This window comes from Acanthaster planci, linkage group LG06 (assembly GCF_054643075.1).
Source record: "Acanthaster planci isolate LZ-2023a linkage group LG06, COTS_SCS, whole genome shotgun sequence".
NCBI lineage: Eukaryota > Metazoa > Echinodermata > Asteroidea > Valvatida > Acanthasteridae > Acanthaster > Acanthaster planci.
The window spans coordinates 6,876,868-6,897,780 of record NC_141782.1 but is presented as its reverse complement, the minus strand read 5'-3'; the positions used below and the strand labels follow the sequence as shown (position 1 = coordinate 6,897,780).

Genomic DNA, 20,913 nt, shown 5'->3' with positions numbered 1-20,913 from the left:
CTCATTGGCCTATCAGCACTACAGCAACCCCAGACATGACTGGACAAAACTGTGGGTGCTATATCAGTTAATCTCATTGTTTAAAGACATAGCTGCAGTAGCAATCTTTTATGTTCTCCTGCAGATCCCAGAGAATTCTCAGAGAATGCCTACGAACTTGCTGACACGTGCAAAGACGGACTTTCCCTCAACAAGAAATAAGCAGCACAATACAATGGCAAGCAGGGTATTAGCGTGCTTGTACCATTTGAAAACATGTTAACTGGTATACGAGTGCCTGTCTGAAGGGTAAGTCAAGCTGTGCATGTGTGCTTTATGAAGTTATCATGAATTGGTTTTCTACATTTTGTGCTGTCAGGTTGCACTTCACATGCTTTCAAGAAATTATTACACTGCGGTACGGTTTGATACGGACAAAAGTACTGGGTAAATCGAAACAATAGAACATTAATCAGGAAAATTTCCTGTCAAAACAGAGACCCATAAAAATGATTGCAAGTGGGCTTCACAATGGTGATAAGAGTTTCTCAGTACTTTAGTCGCAAAATATTTCTCCGCCTGCCAACTTGGGCTAATGAAAATGTCTTTGATGAATGCAACAGACACAAATTTGAGACAAACACACTACAAAAAACAGTTAAAATAACATATTTATGTCAAAAGCTTACTGATTGGCCACTTGATTGGCTGTCAAAGGGGAAAAAGGAAAAAAAAAGGTTTCCACCCAGGATATCTCCTGCAAAACGTCAACAATTTCAGTCGCCAAGTCCGTAAAACATGCGTATTCAAATTAAATGACACAAATGTTGAACTGGTGTAACGGACAAGTTTGTATGTTAAAATCAAACTTCTTTCAGCAAACTTGTCTTACTTAGTGAAACCACCATCTGCAAGTATTCAGAGAAACCAGCGGACCTTCAAAGATTTTTAATACGTCTTGTGTGCCCTAAAAAAATTCAGTGTGATACGATATTGGTAGCGTAGCTAGGATTTTATGTGGGGGGGGGGCTTTTGGGGGGCAAGTTTTTGTTAGTCTTGTTCAATATCCATTTGTCTTTTTTTTTCAGTGGGGGGCACTGGGAATTTGTGGGAGGGGGGAGTACATGCCTTCCCCCCTGGCTACGCCCCTGTACCACATGGAACACATGTGCGTTGGTGTTGCCGATATCCTTTGTGGTAGGCTTCCCTGTTCTCACAATGTTTCTATACATCTGCTGCTGCTGGCGTACTCCTTGCAGTAGTATGCTGCACTTTGCATGACAGTGGGGAGCACAATAGTGTGTTCTGGGTTTGCCAGCTGCTTAACTTTCCCCCCCGTTAGGCCGCTTGAGAACGGGTCCCGTGCAGAATGGCAGGGGCTGCAAGCGCATGAGGGAGAACACTAAAAATCCTTTAGGCACCTTGCTTTAATTTGAACTTAAGATTAAAAAGTTGACCTTTAAATCTACCATTGACGTTCACAGGCGAAGTGTTTTTCGGTACTGTTTTGGTAAAATCTTGCTTTATGAAACTGTTTAATGTGTCTCCTTTGTCTTAATTTTCCCTGAAGTATAGTCGAGCAGTATACATGTACATATTAAAGTTATAGTAAGATAAATTAAAGGAAGCATTTACCATGTCAGGAACCTTTACAACTGTCATGAAACATTTCCTACCAAAAAAAGACTTGAATTTGGATCTTCCATGAGATGAATGTTTCTACAATGAACTCTACAACTTTAATAGGAATAATACTCACTTCTGGGAGACACATTTAGGCAATGTGAATTGGTTGACTAGCTGATGCTCTGATACAGTTAGGGAAGCTACCTCATCAAACAGCAATAAAACTGTGACATGTGCTGTATGGTATCGAGCCCTACAGTCAGGGTAGCATAGAAGGCCAGCTAAAACAGATGTTAAAAGGATCACGTGTGATCATGAAGAAACTTGCCAACAGATTTCTGTTTACAATTGTAGATTCTGAATTTTTTCTGGATGGGTAAATAATCTTTGATTTTTCCTCTGCAGCTTCGATCAAAATAATAATTCTTTAAAAAAAAATTAAAGGAATAAATAATGCTACTGTCAGTGACGACTTTTATTCTTGCATTATGAATAGCAAATCTTGCAATTGTAATAACAAACTGATCTTGGAATCCAAGTCATGACCTACATGTACTAATAAGTTTAACATGGTTGGATAGACAAACTTGTTTTTGTTTTGTTTCAAACTGCACTTTTAAATGATTTTAGAATTTATCATGTTTACAGTCATTACTTTAGCCATAATTCTGCTCATGACATGTAGTCTTTTGAAATGGAATCCAACATTTGCTAAATAATGAAGCAATAATTTGTTACAGAAACTCACCTCTAATCAGCAGATAGTAGATGTAATCCTGATGAGCTAACTCATGTCTTAATGAGGGATCTTCATGTAAAATGTGACGCAAAATACACAGACATGCAGGAATCATAGGGAGCTGGAGAAACAGGAGAATACGTAATACATATACGTAAGGACAAAATCTGAAATTAAACTTTTAACTTCAAAAGGATATTATCTAACACAAACTGTATTTGACACCATGCTCACAGTACAATCAAACAACAGAGGAAGAAGCATCCAATGACACCTCTAAAACCCACTGAAGTATCTGTATGTAATAGGTATACAGATGTATTTGTATATAGCCAGTGTTGGGTTTTAAAAGTTTTCATGGATATAGCTTCCCTTTTTCACCATCAGTACCATGGCAACCAGCCACAGCTTCAGACAACACCACCTATTTCAGACACAAATCCTGAAACCGGCAATTATGTATTAATCAATGAACATAGCAAACTTTGAAACGGGTAAATGTCAAATTTTCACAACTAAAATCACAAGCCACCAAATGTAGTGTTCATCACATACCATTTCCTGTCTAGTTTCATCGGCAGACATGGTTGCCTTCTTCATGCAATCCAGAACCTTATCCAGGCCACCTTGTGATAAGAAAGCTTTATGAAGAGTGCCATCTGGAGAAAAAATTAGGTTTACACTCAAATTCACATAAAAAAGGATTCTGACAAAACAAACAAAAAGTTAACTGTAATCAGGCAGAGATCTTTGACTATTCAGACTACTGAATGATAATATCCACTCACTGAATAAAATCCACTAACTAGAAAAGCACAGCTGATATGGCTCACTGCTAGATTTATACAGGTATGTGTATCACTGCTACCTTTTTGTTACAAAAAATATTGTTATGAACAACAGGGCTATGAGGATAACTCTTTGCAAAATTGGGATTAGCTAAACTTACGGCGCTTTTTATTTTTAGCTGGAATAACAATGGATGACTAACTCATTTGTAACCTGGCCTGTTTACTTCATTATTTTTCAAAATGGTAGGGTGGAAGAAATGGTAGCATTTGGTGTTCATAACATGGACAACTCCTCCAAAATAGAAGTACCCATGATTATGACTATGAACAGTTGCAACTCAATTCATTAAAAAAAAATACATATAACTTTGTATTTTGTCTGCTTCACATACAGTGATCTATTATGTTATCAGATGTGATCTTTTTCAATTTCCAAATCTGTATGGCTCTGTGACAAATATCAAATACATGTATCAACATGTACAGTGTACTTGATCAATTCCAAGGTAAATGTAGAACACAATAATTGCAGAAAAGCACAATCCTTATTCACCAACCCTCCCAATGGTAACAAATCCTCACCCTACACTAACAAGTTCCCACCTTACCCTACCTAATTTTTTATCCATCCCACCAAATCCCCACCCATACCAACAATCCCTACCCCTGCCCAGCCACAATCCCATCCCATAACCCCTACTGACCCCACCAAATCAAATCCCCACCAAAGGGTTGGGCCCAGTCAGGAAAACTTTAATTTTTGCGACAGAAGACCTACATAATAATGTATAATTATGTACATACACTGTAATACAATTAAAAACTTTGACCCATCCCATCTCACCATATCCCCACCCCATCCAGGCACACCCCATCTTCCAACCCCTACTGCACACCACCAGAGATGGGAATGGATGTTAGTTTAATTCTGGAAGAGAAGACTTTACATGTGTGCATAAAGTACATGTCCAGTGTACACACGTTTTATGTACATATATGTGTAATGTTATCAAAGACTTCATGCTCGGGTTTCAATTTCTTCATAATGTATGTCAAATAGACTTCAAGGCAATAATTCCAAATATGGTTCTGGTATTGATGAAGTACCAGACTGATACACAAAATGACACAAATATCACCCACAATGAGCCAGGCAGCATTGTTATCCAGCAGCATGTGAGGTGGACATACTGGCAGAGTAAGCAAAATAGTTTCTACTGGAATTTGCACAAAACTATGGACACGGGGTGTAACAGATTCTACAAGTGTATTTAAAGAATAAACATATTATTGACATTGGCTGTACTCTCAGTCTGGTAAAAGTAATTACTTTTTTTCCTGCCCATGCACACCAGTAATCTCTTTATGCTGACAAGACAAATGCACCAATCACTGTGCATAACCTACGGAAGTCACCATGGCTTATTTTTTTGGGGGGGGTCTCAAATGATGGCTGTCACCACATTTGACGTAACATCACATGCTATACTATTTCTGAGTTATTGAGCAGTACTGGGTAACAATTAAAATAATTCTAAGGTATAAGCATACAGGAAAATTTTACTTTAATACCCATGCTATAAAATTTATGTTTAAATACTGAGTCCATACAAAACAGCATGTAACAGCCATGATACAAGGGTCAACTGTGACTAATATCCCAGCCACCAGACTGCCACTGACATTCCATCACAAACTCAATCAAATCCGGGGCCTACAACGATGTCACCCGGTGACTTCAGCCCTCAGTCTTACGTACTACTCAGACAGTAGATGGGGATCAATGATGTAGATATTTTCTGTATATTAATCCAGATACCAGCAGCAGTGCAATGGTGCCATGCTCACATGCACTTAAGGAACACCTGCATATGTTGCCATCAAAGCAATGGTGTTGGTCAATACCTTGTAAGATAATGGCAATCTGTTCCAGTGCTGATTTGCGTAGGCTCGCCTCTGTGTCTGTTGCTGTGAAGATATGAAAAACCTGATAAAGACCTTCCACCTGTCAATAAACCAAAAATACAGAACATTATCACACACATTGGCACGGCAGAGAACAACTCAGTCTAATGTTCTATACTGTATTCAATGCTCCATACCCCAAAAGGGGTGGGAATTTTGCTTCTGTTTACTGTCACCAATAGAATCTGTCTGTCAGTGTATGACAAGCAGGGTTCAATCAAACGAGTCAATTGTACCAAATGGCTAACTCTAACCAACTTCAAGAATGTGAAAACACAATGTGGTGACCTGTATTCAAAGAGGCAGCTGGAACAGACTGTCAGTGATTCCCTGAGTCTATGGCAATGGATATGTAGAGGTACCTGACACCTATTTGTTTCTATATCCATATAATGTTTGGTAAGTCTGTTGATATGGAGCATTGAACTTGGCCACTGAACACACATTGTTGTCACAAATATTGCTCTGTGGCAGGGGATATTAAAGAATATGTGGTAATGGTAAGATATGCAAATATTGTAGAAATGACTCTTAAAAGTCAGTATTTGTGGTATTTGGCTGTATTTTTTAAAAAGTAACAATACATCTTGTGTTCTTTATAAGTTAGATTTTTTTCAGTCAAAAATAATGACATCTGCTAAATGCAACAAATGCAAAAGTGCTTGACTAGCACTTTGTATTTGTTGCACTTTGCATGTTAAGCACTTGATGTCATTATATTTTTCAGTCACAATATAGTGACATCTGCAAAGTGCTTCACTATTCCGGACTTTCAAATGACCTGAAATACAGATCGTCCACTGTTCTGTACATCTAGATGGACAGCATGATCAAACAGTAGTAAGTCAGCTATGTCATTCAGTGTGTAGGTATCTACAGAAGGAAGTTTCAAGGAACTGGACGTTTCTTGTGTTAGGTAGTACATCACAGCCTTGGCTCCCTCCAAACGAACACTAAGAAAAAGTCAACATAAAGATTTAATCAATAAAAATCTTCAAACATCTCCACCATAAGGACAATATGACTAGATCCAATGATGAGAGATGTCTCAAAGATCTCGCGTTACCAAAACCTTGTATGAGAAGTGGCAGAGGGTCTTACTGAGTATTCAAGAGCAGTTGCCTTGCCTGACAATCCATTACTCTGTGTGGTCTTGTGACATCGTAAGTCACTCCTTATCTATTAAACTTGCATGATACTTGTCAGGATGAAAAGTATAGTAAATATTCAACATGTTTCAATGCTTACGCTTTTAGGATTACACTTTAAATGATCCGGAGAGCTAACATTATGGATATGATTACACAACGTAAAAAAATTTACACTTGAATAGCAACATGTTTCTCCTAATAACATCTATAAATATTGTCAAAAATCTTTCAGTTTACACCTTTGTTTCATATCACATAAAGATAGAGGGTGATGCAAGATTGCTACAGCAGGATTTAGACAACCTTCAGCAATGGGAGAATGACTGGCAATGTTAAGTCATCCGTACAGCCAAGAACAAACCCATTAAGCAGCTGTACATCATCTACAGTCACATACTAGAAGAGGCAGACTGTAAAATACCTTGGTGTTCACATCCATAAAAACCTGAGTTGGAACCAACACAATAACTACATGTACATCACCAATAAGGCAAACTCTACTAGAGCTTTCCTGCAATGCAACATCCACCTACAATCTTGGACAAAATTGTTGAGACACTTGGCAATAGCCATACACTCTCCAACCCCTTCCCCCACTCAGTGTTGTCCTATCCAGCCAAAATGCAGACCGCGTGCATAGATCCAACACTGACAGGGGGTCTGGGGGTTGGAGGCCCAACGAGCATAGCAGAGTAAATGTTTGTAGAAATGCATCATATATAATGCACCATAGCATTTTGCGGGTTATCTTTACAAAATGGATATCTTTTTAAACATAAAGTGTTCATTTGTATATGTACACACCATTAAATCGTGTGGGATTTCTGCCTTTTAGTTATTCCGTCATGTTATCGAGAAAAGCAATGATGATTCATGAAAACCGTGAAAAAAAAGGTGGGGAGAGACTCAAGTTCTTTAATATGGCTCACCGTTGGCAGTGTGCCTTATCGCGTGTACGAGTCCTATTATTTTACTGTGTGCTTTGCGTTTCGTTGGGTGAGGGCGGAAAAATGCAATCATGATAGTGCTTGTGATATTCTGAGGGTGAATTCAGCACATTTGATGGGAGGGGCATTTTACCAAAACAGTTATAAAGCAAACATACTTGTTCTTTTCAAAACATATTGGTAATTAAATGGTGAAAGCTGAATTAAGACTGCAAAATGGTTAAAAATTTACCAATTTAACAATGCACATTTATCATCAAATCTACTTGACTACAATACCAGCTTACCACTGATCTTGACAAAAGAGAAGTCGTAGAGAGCCCCTCAACTTCTCAAGATGAGACAACATTTCAAACTCTTTGGATTCAGTCCTTGAGAACGTAGGTTGCAATAATCCCACAATACAGTTTGACAGTGGGGATTTCTCACTCACAAGTGCCTATTCAAAAGACGTACACATATATCACATTAAAATGTATTTATCACCAGCAAGACTTTCATTATATTTCACATTTACAAGCAGACAGCACCTGTAAGACTGGATGTTAAATTAAGGCTTATCTACACATTATACAATGGTTGCCTGATGTGTAGGGGTCCATGGTGTTATGTACACCCAAGGGCACAAATGGCACCCAGAGTAAAGCCAAGATTGACGGGATGGATATGCAGAATAAAACTAGAACGGCAAAGCCACCATGGCTCACTGCTTGCTATGAATTTGAATTTTTCTTGTAATAACAGGAAAGAGACGTCCAAGTTATATAAATATGGACACTAAATCAAACAATACTAACAAAGCTTCATCAACATTTTTTACAAGATTGGTTGACATACGACTGCAATACAGATGTACAAGCTATTTTATTGACCTTAGCAATACAACTCATTGTACTCTAGGAGAAAAAACCTAGTCGGTGCGGTGTGCAGACTGTGTGTTGAAAGGCGCTTGTCATTTAAAAGCAAATCAACAAAGACCACCACCAAGGGAGATACAGGTACAAGGCTTCACAGTTCTTGACAGGAGAGAGGAATGCCTAAAGAATGTGGGTCCAGCTGGTACAGTCAGACTAGACCTGGATGATTATATAAGCAGTGTATTTGTGAGTAAAATTCCTCTAAAGTACTGGGTACATGTACAGCTCTGCACTTTGTATCCAACCCCATCATCCTATCTATTTCCTACTCACCCCCTCCCATCATCCCATCCATTTGCAACTCCATATCCGCCCCATCCTCCTGTCCATCTCCTACTCTGCCCCCTCCCCATCATTCCCTTCACTTCTTACTCCACCCCTGCCCATCATTCCCCTCCCCTTCCTTCTCCACCCCTGCCCATCATTCCCTCCCCTTCCTACTCCACCCCTGCCCATCATTCCCTCCCCTTCCTACTCCACCCCTGCCCATCATTCCCTCCCCTTCCTTCTCCACCCCTGCCCATCATTCCCTCCCCTTCCTTCTCCACCCCTGCCCATCATTCCCTCCCCTTCCTACTCCACCCCTGCCCATCATTCCCTCCCCTTCCTACTCCACCCCTGCCCATCATTCCCTCCCCTTCCTTCTCCACCCCTGCCCATCATTCCCTCCCCTTCCTACTCCACCCCTGCCCATCATTCCCTCCCCTTCCTACTCCACCCCTGCCCATCATTCCCTCCCCTTCCTACTCCACCCCTGCCCATCATTCCCTCCCCTTTCTACTCCACCCCTGCCCATCATTCCCTTCACTTCTTATTCTGGCTGTCCCATCATCCCACTAATCCAGCCCAACCATTACACCAACCTTATCCAGCATTTCATCCACTTTCTACAAACGTGTACTTTGTCCCCATGATCCTCCTTCAGGTACCCCTCCCCCAACAAACATCCTAATCTGTCACTTGGAGTCCCCCCCCATCCCTTACATTTTCCCCAAGGGCTGTACATGTACATTTGTATGGGTCTGAACACATGTCTATACATACATGTACATGTATATTACAGGAGTGCTCAGTACATATGTGCTGTATGTACTACAGGGCAAGTACACAATACAACTCAAAACTTGCAAGGACCCATACGGAATAACTTTAACATTTGAGGGCAGACGGCCGGACGCCGTAGGGACAGAAGATAGAAATCAGTATTACATAGGCTCGCACTTGCTTTGCAGCTTGCACAAAAATCAGAAATGCTGTGATGGGAAGAATTAATCTATTTGACGGGATGGACATGCGGGATAAAAAACATCAGCAGTGGCCAGGAAAACATAAAAGCCACATGTGGTCCACTGTTTTGATGCAGAAATGTCAAGGCGGACAGTCACTTAGAAGATGCAACCACCAAAAGTCCATAGAAAAATTTACATTTTTAATACATGATGGCTGGCTGACTGTCAATCTTTGGTTGGATGAAAGCTCTTCAGAGAATTTATTTGGAACACACTCCTGATTTTATTCTCATGCTAAGTATATTTTTCTCTTGGTCTGAACTACAATTACTAGTGTTATGAATGGCCTGAGAATTATTCTCAGGAAAACAGGTCTTACACAAATATTTTTTGGAAATTAACTTTTTCTCTCGAAGTACTTGACCATCGTTTATTGTATATAAGTGCCATCCCGAACAATTAAATTCTGTGATTTCCCCATCGATGCCCACAAAAATTCTGAGGCATGGGAAAAAATGTGAAACTGCTGAAGTGAAGGCACAACAGATGTTTCTGCATAATAACAGATCCACTTCAAAACTTTACTACAATGTGCATGATTTGTTGGTAAGAGGCAAGGCATTGTGGAATGTAGAGCTGGTGGATTGTGTTCTACTACAAAGACTTAAGAAAAATGCATTAAATCAAGATCAAAATTAGGTCAGAAAAGGCAGCTTGGTGTATTTAGATTGTTAAGAAGAAAAGCGTGCCCGAGTTGAATTGCAAAGATTAACCTAAGATTTCAATTTTCGCACGTCGTTTGCCCCTTTAGCATCCGATTCGCTGCAAATTTGCAGCGGCGAAAAGTTGTGGTCAAAATGCGAAATCCTTTCGCTTTTTTACCCATTCCTTTTCGCAGCGTTAACTTTCAAATGCAACGTACTGTAGCTCGAACAAAAGACGGCGTTCCTAGCATTCGCATGCGTGCAAATGGTCAATGTATTTTTGATGTCCCTTATTCTTAAGCTGCATCAAACAATTGTTGATCGTCCCTACCCAACTCATCAAAATGTCCTGACCTGTCCTGACGTTTTTACTTTTCAATCATTGATTTTATATTTGCTTTACATAACTAATTAATTGCAAAACAAACTCAATTTTTTGATGTACAAAAAGAAAACTGAATAGCAAATTTGCTACACAATTTTGGAATGAAACTGCTCATTGTACAAACCTGCAAGACTGGCAGTACAGGGACACACGCCTGCAAGAACATACTCCAGGTGGTACATCCCATTAAGTGTTGACCTTGTAAAAGATGTAACATCATATCTTCACCTTGACGACAACACTTTGGAAGAGAAACAAAGCTTTATTTTATGAGTGGTAAAATAAAAGCCAACAAGACAGATCGCTTTGCAAATGAGTTTTGTCTGTAAATACTTCAATCACATTTTGCCTATAAAAATGACAGATACATGTAGATGAGTCAAAAACAAAACCTTCCCACAACTACTTTCATATTACCTTGCATTCCACATTACAGGAAAATGAAAAAAAAAAAAAAAAAAAGTGAGTTAAAATTCAGTAGAGTTAATAGTCTACTAAAACGTACGCATTATTCCCCAGTACATTACTCTATTTGCCAAGTTCTTGATCACTCGGCAGTATGCCTCACTTGCTTGACTCCCACAGAAGCAGCCGCCATGATCTTCCTCTTTTTTGATGCGCGAAGTGCACCTAAGCCATGTGGGCAGGAGGGAGGGAGATTGGTAATCAGGTAGGTATGTAGTAATAGATTCAACCCGCATTAGGAGGGGGGAGAGTCTACTGCCTGCAACCTACGCAGATTACCAATATATAGCACTGCACCAAGGATGGTGGGGAGGTGAACATGCACTGCCAACACCTTAGCCCTAACCAGGAGCAAGATAAGGAAGGAAGGAATCAACGTGAGTGGAGCACCAATAAGGCATACTTGTAATAAATCAAAAATATAACAACACTAGATAACAGGATGGGTGTAACAGGGACTCATTATGGCGTGCTTGAATGTATCTTCCAGCAGGGGTGAGGACAGGTAGCAGTGAAGTTACTGTGATACCGACTCATCAGAGAATCCACACTGCTATGGCTGAACAACAGTTCCGAATTGTGGATACAAGGAGACCGGAGTTGAAGAGGTACATAAGTGTCCGTCACTAAGGTAATTTGGTCAGATCCGTAGAGCCCCCTTCACACCATGAATCAAAACACTGTCTTCAGCTCTCATAGATTGTCCTAGTGGATTGACGTTGGCCTGTGGCAGCTAGGGCGGCAGCGGCGTGAGAATGCCTGCCTGCTAAAAAAGATCATTGGACAACGTTTAGCACTTCAAGTGTGTCACACCAGGGGTCCGACTTTCCCCTCAGTGGACCCAAAAAATAACTAACCAGTATGGTAGTAGGTACACAAGTTTTTGGAGGTCAAAAAATCATACTTCAAAATCAATCAACCGTTTGTTTTTTTTTTCCATAAGACAAGGAACATTTATTCTACCAACCCCCCCTACCAAAAAAAAAAAAAACACTTGTACTCAAAACCAGTTTCTAATCGAATTAGTAAAATGTGTAAATACCTAATTATATCCCCCCTACGACCGTTTCGTGAAAATAAATAAACAAATCTTTACCACTAATTAGTTAATTATTCAAGCCCCACCAGGCCACCTTCAAAACAGTCAACAGTTTGCGTGGGTGGAAGAATGCCCACGCCCGTGTACCATGCAGTTCTCTACAATATGTCTGCCAGCTCCTTGGAGTAAAGCTGTCTCCAGGTGGGTGCACGGATGAACATCAGCGCCTGGGCTGATCTTCCAGGAAGGTCGAAGGATGGTTCTCCCTGCTGGCCTGATGGTCGGCCTTAAACCTCTCTGTACGGTTTCACCTCGAGCTGGGTGGGGTAGCTAGTTCACTAAGAACTGTGGAGCGATACTGGTGCTCGTTTATTCATAAAGATGTTTTTTCACTCAGAACAAATATAATGATCCCTTCGGAATGCCGGTTGTTCACTCAGAACAAATGACTCCCTCAGAATGAAGGTGGTTCACTCCGAACAAATGGTTCACTCAGAACCAGCAAGGTTTTAAGTTCCCCTCAGGGAAAACCCTTTGAAAAAGAATCCAAATAACCTGCAATAATTTTTGGCCATTTAAACACATCTTTTAAATGAGCTTACAGTTATCTTATACAAAATAAGCATAAACATAAATAGAAACCAAGTAAAATTAACTTACAGTTTGATTTCCAAACTGGCTTTTCTTCAGGGCCACGCCCTATGTACAGTACATGCAGGACATGTACCTCACCACACAGGTGGACTACCCTTCCGTACACCACTAAGGCTGCATTGGTAGTGCCTAACAGCACACACACAGGGGAGTGCCTTGGACTATGTTACTCAAGCATGATTAATTCCCATAACATTCCTTGCCACTATGTATTCTCTGACAAATTTGGTTTTGAATAGCCATCTACACTCTGCAGTGGGTGTGTGGGGACAAACTCAAATCTGAAAGTAACTCTTAGCCCAATCATTTTCTTTCTACCAATATTTATATAACCACGGTTTTCACACATTTCCCAACTTGTGATGTTAATGTAATATAAACATGATTTATAAACTTCTCACATTGTGACAAAGTGTAGATGGATGGGTCCAGGGTTGAAAGAGTAAGTCTGGATGCCGAGGCAGCAGTAGCAGGATATCGATCAGGAGCATGACTAGCTTATTCCAAAGAGGAGGACTGGGGTCAATGTCGTACTCTCACACGGGAAATTCATCGTACCTAACCCTGAGGCATAGGTCCAAGGATAGACATAGATCAGGAAAAAAAATGCCGCAGGAATTACTCGAAGAAAAGAAAAGATGGCATTCTGATATAGAGCCCTCATTCTGACTGCAGTGAAGCCCTGAAAAAGGGGAGAGTTCTCTCTACATATGCAACAAAGGATACTATAAGCGAGAAAGGGAAGTGAAATAACAGTAGACCTTGAGAAAGACTCCATGTAGCTAGATAAACCAGGTGTGAATCTGTCTACCAGCAAGGAGTTATTGCCGAAAGACCAAGTCGAATGATGTACAACTCCTGAAGAATGAAGAAAGACTTACATGTACTCTTACATGCACATCTGGATGTAATGTCAAAGTCATGTCATCCAACATCAGAAAAATGAAAAATAAATATGGGAGCATTCAGTAGTCAAAAGATCGCTCTGGAGAAGATGGAAACTCATCTTAGTGCCACCCAATGAACGGAAGCACCGTACAAGCATTTCCCACTCAGGGAAGACACTTCAGTGCGAACATAAAAAGCACCCTGATAACCCAATTTTTACACTGGTTGAACAAATGAACACAAACAGTAGTCCGAAAAGCAAACAAAACCTTGGCCCAAGTTCGCCAATTCAATTTGACAATGCCACATTGGCGCAGTCGGAAGAGATGACCCGAGTCCCAATGTGATGTTGTTTTGTTTTAACGGCACTTTCAGCAACTCGGGCTATTTACGCCAATAACTGTACGTTTATTCACACACTTTATTAATCAGCATCACATTACGGAGTTAGGAAGAAGGTCCAGTTTTAGAGGCAGGAGGAAACCGGAGTACCCGGAGAAAACCTGCGAGAGCGAGTATGGACTGGAAACCAAATGCACTTAAAGCCTGGGCCAAGCCAGGACTCGAACCCGGGCCTCATTGGTGCAAAGCGAGGAAAGAACCGCTGTGCTAACCCGCTTCCCCTCCCAATGTAATAGCACGCCCGAACTCAAGTCACATTTGTTTAACCTCATAACAGTCACAGTAAGCAGACATGAGCCACACCACCGTCGGCGAAATCTGTGCCCGTACAGTCAACTGGCAATGAAAAATGACAACGTAAATAAAGTTCCCTCAAATCATAGACTTGAAGCAGCAAAATGGGAACAATTCTTGAGGATATTAGAAAATACACGTGCAAGTACATACATGTACATTCTGCTCTGCCTTAATGTCTTACGAATGCGAACTACACTGTGATCTGTTGTGGAACGAGCAGTATGTGCAATGCACTTATGCAAGTCTTGAAAGACAACTTTGTGAACTATTGCTCCCGAGTGTGGTCTTGTCAAATCGGGAGAACAGCATGTTTGAAATACAGTAGAAATTTCCGACTCCAAGGTCTACCGTTGAAAAGGATCTTATGGGATTGGAGTCAGCTTGGGGAGGGGGCCTGAAACCTAGTCAGTAGCCGCAGATGAGAGAGAGACGAGAACTCATCCACCCAGTGTGATTTTCCCCACAGAACTTGATCAAGGGGAGGCGAAAGACATGCCACGGATACCAATATGGGACTACACGGTCAAAATTTTTGTGTGTGGACTCAAAGCCGAAGAGTTTAATGGTATGATGGGACTAGTTCCTAGCTCGACGGGTTAATTTATCTTTGGCCATTGCCGGCACAATGGTACAGCAAGATGAGTATGATATATGTAATCACCCAAAGGGAAAGTGAAGAAAAAGACACAACCCTAGGAGTCGGCATTTGAACAATGGGCGAGTCTGGTCATCCCGCGGGGGATCTGGAGGAGGAAGTCCAAGAACCTAAAGCTGGAGCACGCGAAGGCAGGACTCAGAAAAAGTGAGATTGTCCAATTTCAGAGAGAGAGAATTCTATCATCATGGGGCTGACCCGAGTCAGAAAGAAGTGACCCTTGGCAGATGTCGGATGCGACGGCCAGGGAGACAATAAGTAATTCTGCTAACCGGTATAAGACCTGGAATGCGCCGGAGGCAGGAAATAAGGATCAGGATGAGAAGCGACCAGAGGATGAGCATGATGCTGAATAAGTGCTGAAATGAAATGAATAAATGACCAGGCCAGGTAGAAGCAGTAGCAAGAGAATCCCACCGAGCATTAGCCTCATGAGAAATAGAAGCAGGTAAGGTGTCTCCTTGAAGGGAATCATTGATAGGGGAGGCTGCAAACCCTATGTCAGAGCAGAAATGTGGGAAAAAAGCGAACCACTGAGACTGCCGGCACTGGCCCACAATCAGTCGCTTTAATGAATAGCCGTGCTGCCAGGCAGGCCGCATAGGGAAATGCCCTCAACCGCTGATCACCATGTGTCAATAGTTGTACCATCTGACATGGACAGTAAACTATGGGTGGAAAAACTTAAATTAACCGACTGAGCGTCCACGAGTGGGAGCACTGTAGTGGAATGGAGACGGGGCCATTGCAGGTTCGAGTTTCGCCCGAAGCTGCCCCACATAAGGGCAGACTCGTGCAGGCCCCCTGGTACCAGGCAGGTAAGATCTGGACAGTTCCTACAGAGACCTGCCTGTTATAAATGGTCACTGTAGCGGTGAAAGATTGGCAGCGACACAGGGCTTTGTGACACACTGTACGGGGGAAGGGGGGGTGGGCAGGTCTACAACAACAGCAGGTACTCAACAACAGCAGTAATATTCAAGCAGCAAGCTGTGTGAGGTGCATCAAAGCCTGCAGGCTAACCAGTGTGCGAGCAGTGGACCAGTACAGTATATTTTAAAACCCAATCAAACTGCATGAATATCCCTGCCAAGGTGGTGTTACAGGACCGAACGGTAAGCCGGCAGTGGAGCAAGCTAGATAGCACCTGGTCTTACAGCTCAGACTGCAATGAGTGGGAGACTCAGCTACACTCCAGAAGGCCAGTAGGGGAGTGTAGACGAGCCAATGGCTGTGCAGTGGAGTGGCACAGTATATTCCTGAGCCCCACTGGGGACTGGCACGCTCAAACTGCTGCAAGTCACAAAGAAACTTGTTGAGCAAACTTGTATGCTCGACAGGACAGTACTGGAGCAAATAAGGGTATTGCATGGTCGTACCCCAGAACGACCGTAAGTTTGCATGGACTGAACGCACTGCACCACTGTCCCTACGAACACAAGCGATCCCTGGCTCACAATGCGAGCATAACAACTGGAAGCGGGGTAAAGTACAAAATATCTCCCGATCTGAGACCTAATGCAAAGAAAAAGGAGAAACTATACAAGAAAAAACCGAATGCCAGAATAACCAATGGTAAAAAGAATAAAGGAATGATCAGGAAATGACACCAAAACGAAGCTTAGCAAAGGAAAACCTCTCGAAAATATCTGACCCGGACAATAACCTGTCTTTGAGTAATGGCGCTAAGAAAAAGAGGAAGATCATGGTGGCCACTTCTGCGGGAGTCGCGCGAGGGCACACTGCCGGGTGATCAAGAATTTAGCGAATGGAGTAATGGACTGGGAAATAATGCATATGTATTCATGGTATTGGTAATGTGATTAGGTTGTCGCCAGTAGACCTAGATTTTTCCCTAAGAAGAAATTACCATACTTTAGTTGTGAGGTACTTACTTTCTCTTGATCATCAGAAAGTCCAAAACAGCATATCTCATATAGAATGTTTGAATCAAGTAGAAAATGGATACATTCAGCAGCCCTCCTTCTGCCTCTGATGACTTCCTCCACATTGACAACATCCTAACAGATAAACAGTAAACATCACTCATTTATCTTAAGAATCTCAACTTTGCTGGGGTACTTTGTAAGTTTGTGTTCAAATTCATACCTGAATTACTGCATGCAAAACTGTTGAATAAAGTTGTTCAAAGCAGTTGACTAATCATACAAAGACAAAGAAACAATATTTCTGGTATATTGTATTACTGAACAAAAATGTTTACTGCGTAAAAATGTTGGGAATGTGAGTAATGAGCTTGCATCAGTTGCACTACTGTTGAAGATAAATATTTATGGACAGCTAAGAAAATGTGTTGAGTCCTTGGCAAAGACTTCCTTTACCGCAGAAGTGGAAAACAGTTGCAATAACATTTAAACATAAGTGTTTCCTTCAGTGAAGAGATAAAGGCATCCCTTCATCATGTTCATAATGAAAGTCAGTCATGAACAATACTCATGTGTGAGGGACAGCCTTATCAGCATGTTCAAACTGGTGTCAAATCAGGTGCTTTGTTCTCATATAGCCTTGCCTTTTAGAAATACTGAACTTGCTCATTACTCCAGTTGTCAATGAACACACTTTGAGATAATTAATCTAAAATTCCGTCTTGAAGAACCACCTAATACTTCACTGTTCAAGAATATCCTGAGATGAAACCATGAATGCAAATACAAGAAAACAGGATCTGATAGACACACGTACCAGAGGTGATGTAATTCATGATGCTTATTCATGTAAAATATCATCATGAAAAACACAATCCAAAGCAACAATAAGCCTTTGTACAACTTATTATCCTTGGCATTACCTTAACAATGTTGAGACAGGCAGCATAGGTCTGTAACTTGACATTACCTTAACAATGTTGAGACAGGCAGCATAGATCTGTAACTTGACATTACCTCAGCAATGTTGAGACAGGCAGCATAGATCTGTAACTTGACATTACCTTAACAATGTTGAGACAGGCAGCATAGGTCTGTAACTTGGCATTACCTTAACAATGTTGAGACAGGCAGCATAGGTCTGTAACTTGGCATTACCTTAACAATGTTGAGACAGGCAGCATAGGTCGGTAACTTGACATTACCTTAACAATGTTGAGACAGGCAGCATAGGTCTGTAACTTGGCATTACCTTAACAATGTTGAGACAGGCAGCATAGGTCTGTAACTTGACATTACCTTAACAATGTTGAGACAGGCAGCATAGGTCTGTAACTTGATATTACCTTAACAATGTTGAGACAGGCAGCATAGGTCTGTAACTTGATATTACCTTAACAATGTTGAGACAGGCAGCATAGGTCTGCAACTTGGCATTACCTTAACAATGTTGAGACAGGCAGCATAGGTCTGTAACTTGGCATTACCTTGACAATGTTGAGACAGGCAGCATAGGTCTGTAACTTGACATTACCTTAACAATGTTGAGACAGGCAGCATAGGTCTGTAACTTGACATCTTGCTCAGGATGTGCGAGGAACTTCAATAAGATTTTTCGAGAATATTTCACATTCTTCTCATTTGATGAACTGCAGCTAAACAGCACATAAACACCAAGACATTTTATACTAACATGTGAAGTGGAACGTGACCGTGTAAGGGAAAATGAAAAAATTCAAAGCTGCATCAGATTTTGTACAGGCAGTAAGTTCACACAGGGTGGGTAAAAAAACCCAAAATGATTCATATGGAAGTTGCATGCCTGTTCATGTCATCAGTAGCACACACACACAAAAGCAATCTTTCATTTTACTGTAAAACAATGTACTTATCAACCAAACTTTGAATAAATGGATGCAAGCAATCCTTTATGATCCTTGCTTAATGATTCGCATAAACTTTTCATTCACAAAGCCAACTTATTACTGAGTGCTCGGTTGAAAATGAAAACGTCTTCATGTCTGAATGTTATGGTAAAAGGCAGTGTGAACCTCAGTTAAGAATGAATTTTGCCCCAAACATATTTTGGCCATCATTAATTCCAACCAACTTTTTAAAAATACTTCCATTTATTAACAACATGCATTAACCACACATTCATAAATACCTCAGACAGTTTCCCTATTCAACAACATGCAACTTGACTGTGTATTAACATTTGATAATACCCGCTGAGAAGTGATAATGCCCGCTGCGTAAATCACGCACTGGCACCTGGATATAAGACAGAAATAGCCAATTCTGATTGGTAAAGAGTCTGTGTGCAGGCAGCTTGCCACGCATATGCCAATTGGACAATTTGCACAAGGAATATTCCATAAAATGAATGGGGGTATTCAGGAAAATCAAAATAAAATTTTAGAACAAAATCACTGGAAGTCCATCACACATTGACTTCCTTTGACTCTCTGACTAAAAAGGTATTTATGAATGGGATAAAACATGTGCTTGGCTGGTTTTAATGTTTAAGACCAGCTCAGGAGCATGGAGGGACTAATGCCCCAGCCGCAGGTGAGGGCATTATCAACGCAGTTTAAGACCAGCTCAGGAGCATGGACGCGACTAATGCCCCAGCCGCAGGTGAGGGCATTATCAACGCACGTTTAAGACCGGCCAAGCACATATTTATTCCCTTATTCAGATACCCACATGTCTGAGCAAAGTTGAACAAACTTATCCACGAGTGACAGCACCCTGTGACAATGTAGACTGCTTAGGCTTGCTTCTGCTAAGTTAAGCAATCTCTCAGCATTTGTACACTGTGGACAAAAGATTCATAGACTTCACTGAAAGAATCACATTTACTTGCTTGGTAACCCTATTTACTTGGACTTTATACAAATTTACAAAACACAAATGTTAGCTGGTTGATATAGGACGCAACCTATTTAAACAAAAGGAGGTACTATTACCTAGGTCATACTCAAATTGATTCAAAGTACAATATGCCACCAAGAAGTCCAGCAGGTTGAGGTCAGTTTCATAGTACATTATAAGACTAGTCAACAAACGGTATTTCATTTAAATTAAACTCAGACTTTTTTTCACGTTTTGGATAAATGTGACAAGCTTAGATTTTGTGTGTCAATAACCTAACTGTACTCTTGGTTCAGCTAGTGTATTTGTGTGAAGCTGTAAGTAAACAGTGAAGAATGGATGATGAACTAATGGATAACGCTCTATATATCAATCATAAAATTAAGAATGGATGATGAACATGGAAGTCATGTATGACACCTACATGTATTAAAGTCAGATTGTTGATGCCACAAGGCAATGATCCCTACGTATGTGCAGTGAACAAAGTTTTTGGATGGGATTTACATGTAAGGCAGCATATCAGGTGGGATACAGGTATCTATCTGTAAATGTTCCAGCCAGTGCAACACAAGTTAAGTAAAGTATGTGAAAAGTGCAAATATATGAGATGTGTCAAATACTACTGGATGTGACACAGTAAATAAAATCACTCATACCTTTTAAACTAAAACCGGTACTTTTGTAAAAAGTATCAACTCTTTTTTTTTTTCAATAAGTTGCTGTGAGGAGAAGCAAAGTTGTGCACTCTGGATTCCAATCAGACCTTAGATTCAGGTTGGATTGAACATACATGTAGCTCATTTAGATTCAGATGGGAATGATACTGTAAAATGACAGATCAGATCAGATTGATCATTTTCCCATAATGTAACAAAATCTGATAAAATCCTACTGCTTTTGACTTGATTAAAATGCATGAACTTATCTACCATTACATGTGTATTATCAAATATGGCAGCAATAAGGTTTGTGTTGAACATTTTCCTTTCTTTACTAAACCAATAAAAAACCTTCCCCAAGTTGACATGATCGCTTGTGATTTAATGCATTTATCTTTTATAACCCTACAACAAGGGTGCTTGGCTTGGTGTTGCCACGATGCAGTATTTTTGGTTTTACTCTCAATTTTACAGCCCTGGGCTGTCTTGCTATTTATTTTCTGCCACGATATTGCACAAGTTGATATACATGTAAATGCAGATTAAACAGTGTAAAATGTACATAAATTTATATTATCAGCCATTATGAGCTGTCCAGCCTTACGTTGGTGGCCCTTCTCATTGGTCAACATTCGTTTGATTTGTGTTAAAAAAG

At 40.7% G+C, this 20,913-nt stretch overlaps 1 protein-coding gene across 4 annotated transcripts in view; it reads right to left on the bottom strand.

Annotated features, from left to right (window-relative positions):
• rttn (rotatin) overlaps nt 1-20,913 on the bottom strand; it is a 127,799-nt gene that overhangs the window by 74,357 nt on the left and 32,529 nt on the right. For 3 of the 4 annotated variants that reach the window (XM_087138343.1, XM_087138340.1, XM_087138342.1), the window contains 10 exons: nt 19,429-19,538; nt 18,254-18,374; nt 16,729-16,854; nt 10,558-10,674; nt 7,486-7,637; nt 5,882-6,053; nt 5,041-5,140; nt 2,900-3,003; nt 2,354-2,465; nt 1,739-1,886 (listed from right to left, as the gene is read on the bottom strand). In XM_087138343.1, the coding sequence (XP_086994469.1) occupies nt 1,739-1,886; nt 2,354-2,465; nt 2,900-3,003; nt 5,041-5,140; nt 5,882-6,053; nt 7,486-7,637; nt 10,558-10,674; nt 16,729-16,854; nt 18,254-18,374; nt 19,429-19,538 (1,262 nt within the window). The remainder of the gene's footprint in view (nt 1-1,738; nt 1,887-2,353; nt 2,466-2,899; nt 3,004-5,040; nt 5,141-5,881; nt 6,054-7,485; nt 7,638-10,557; nt 10,675-16,728; nt 16,855-18,253; nt 18,375-19,428; nt 19,539-20,913) is intronic. The other variant, XM_087138341.1, reaches the window with a different exon arrangement.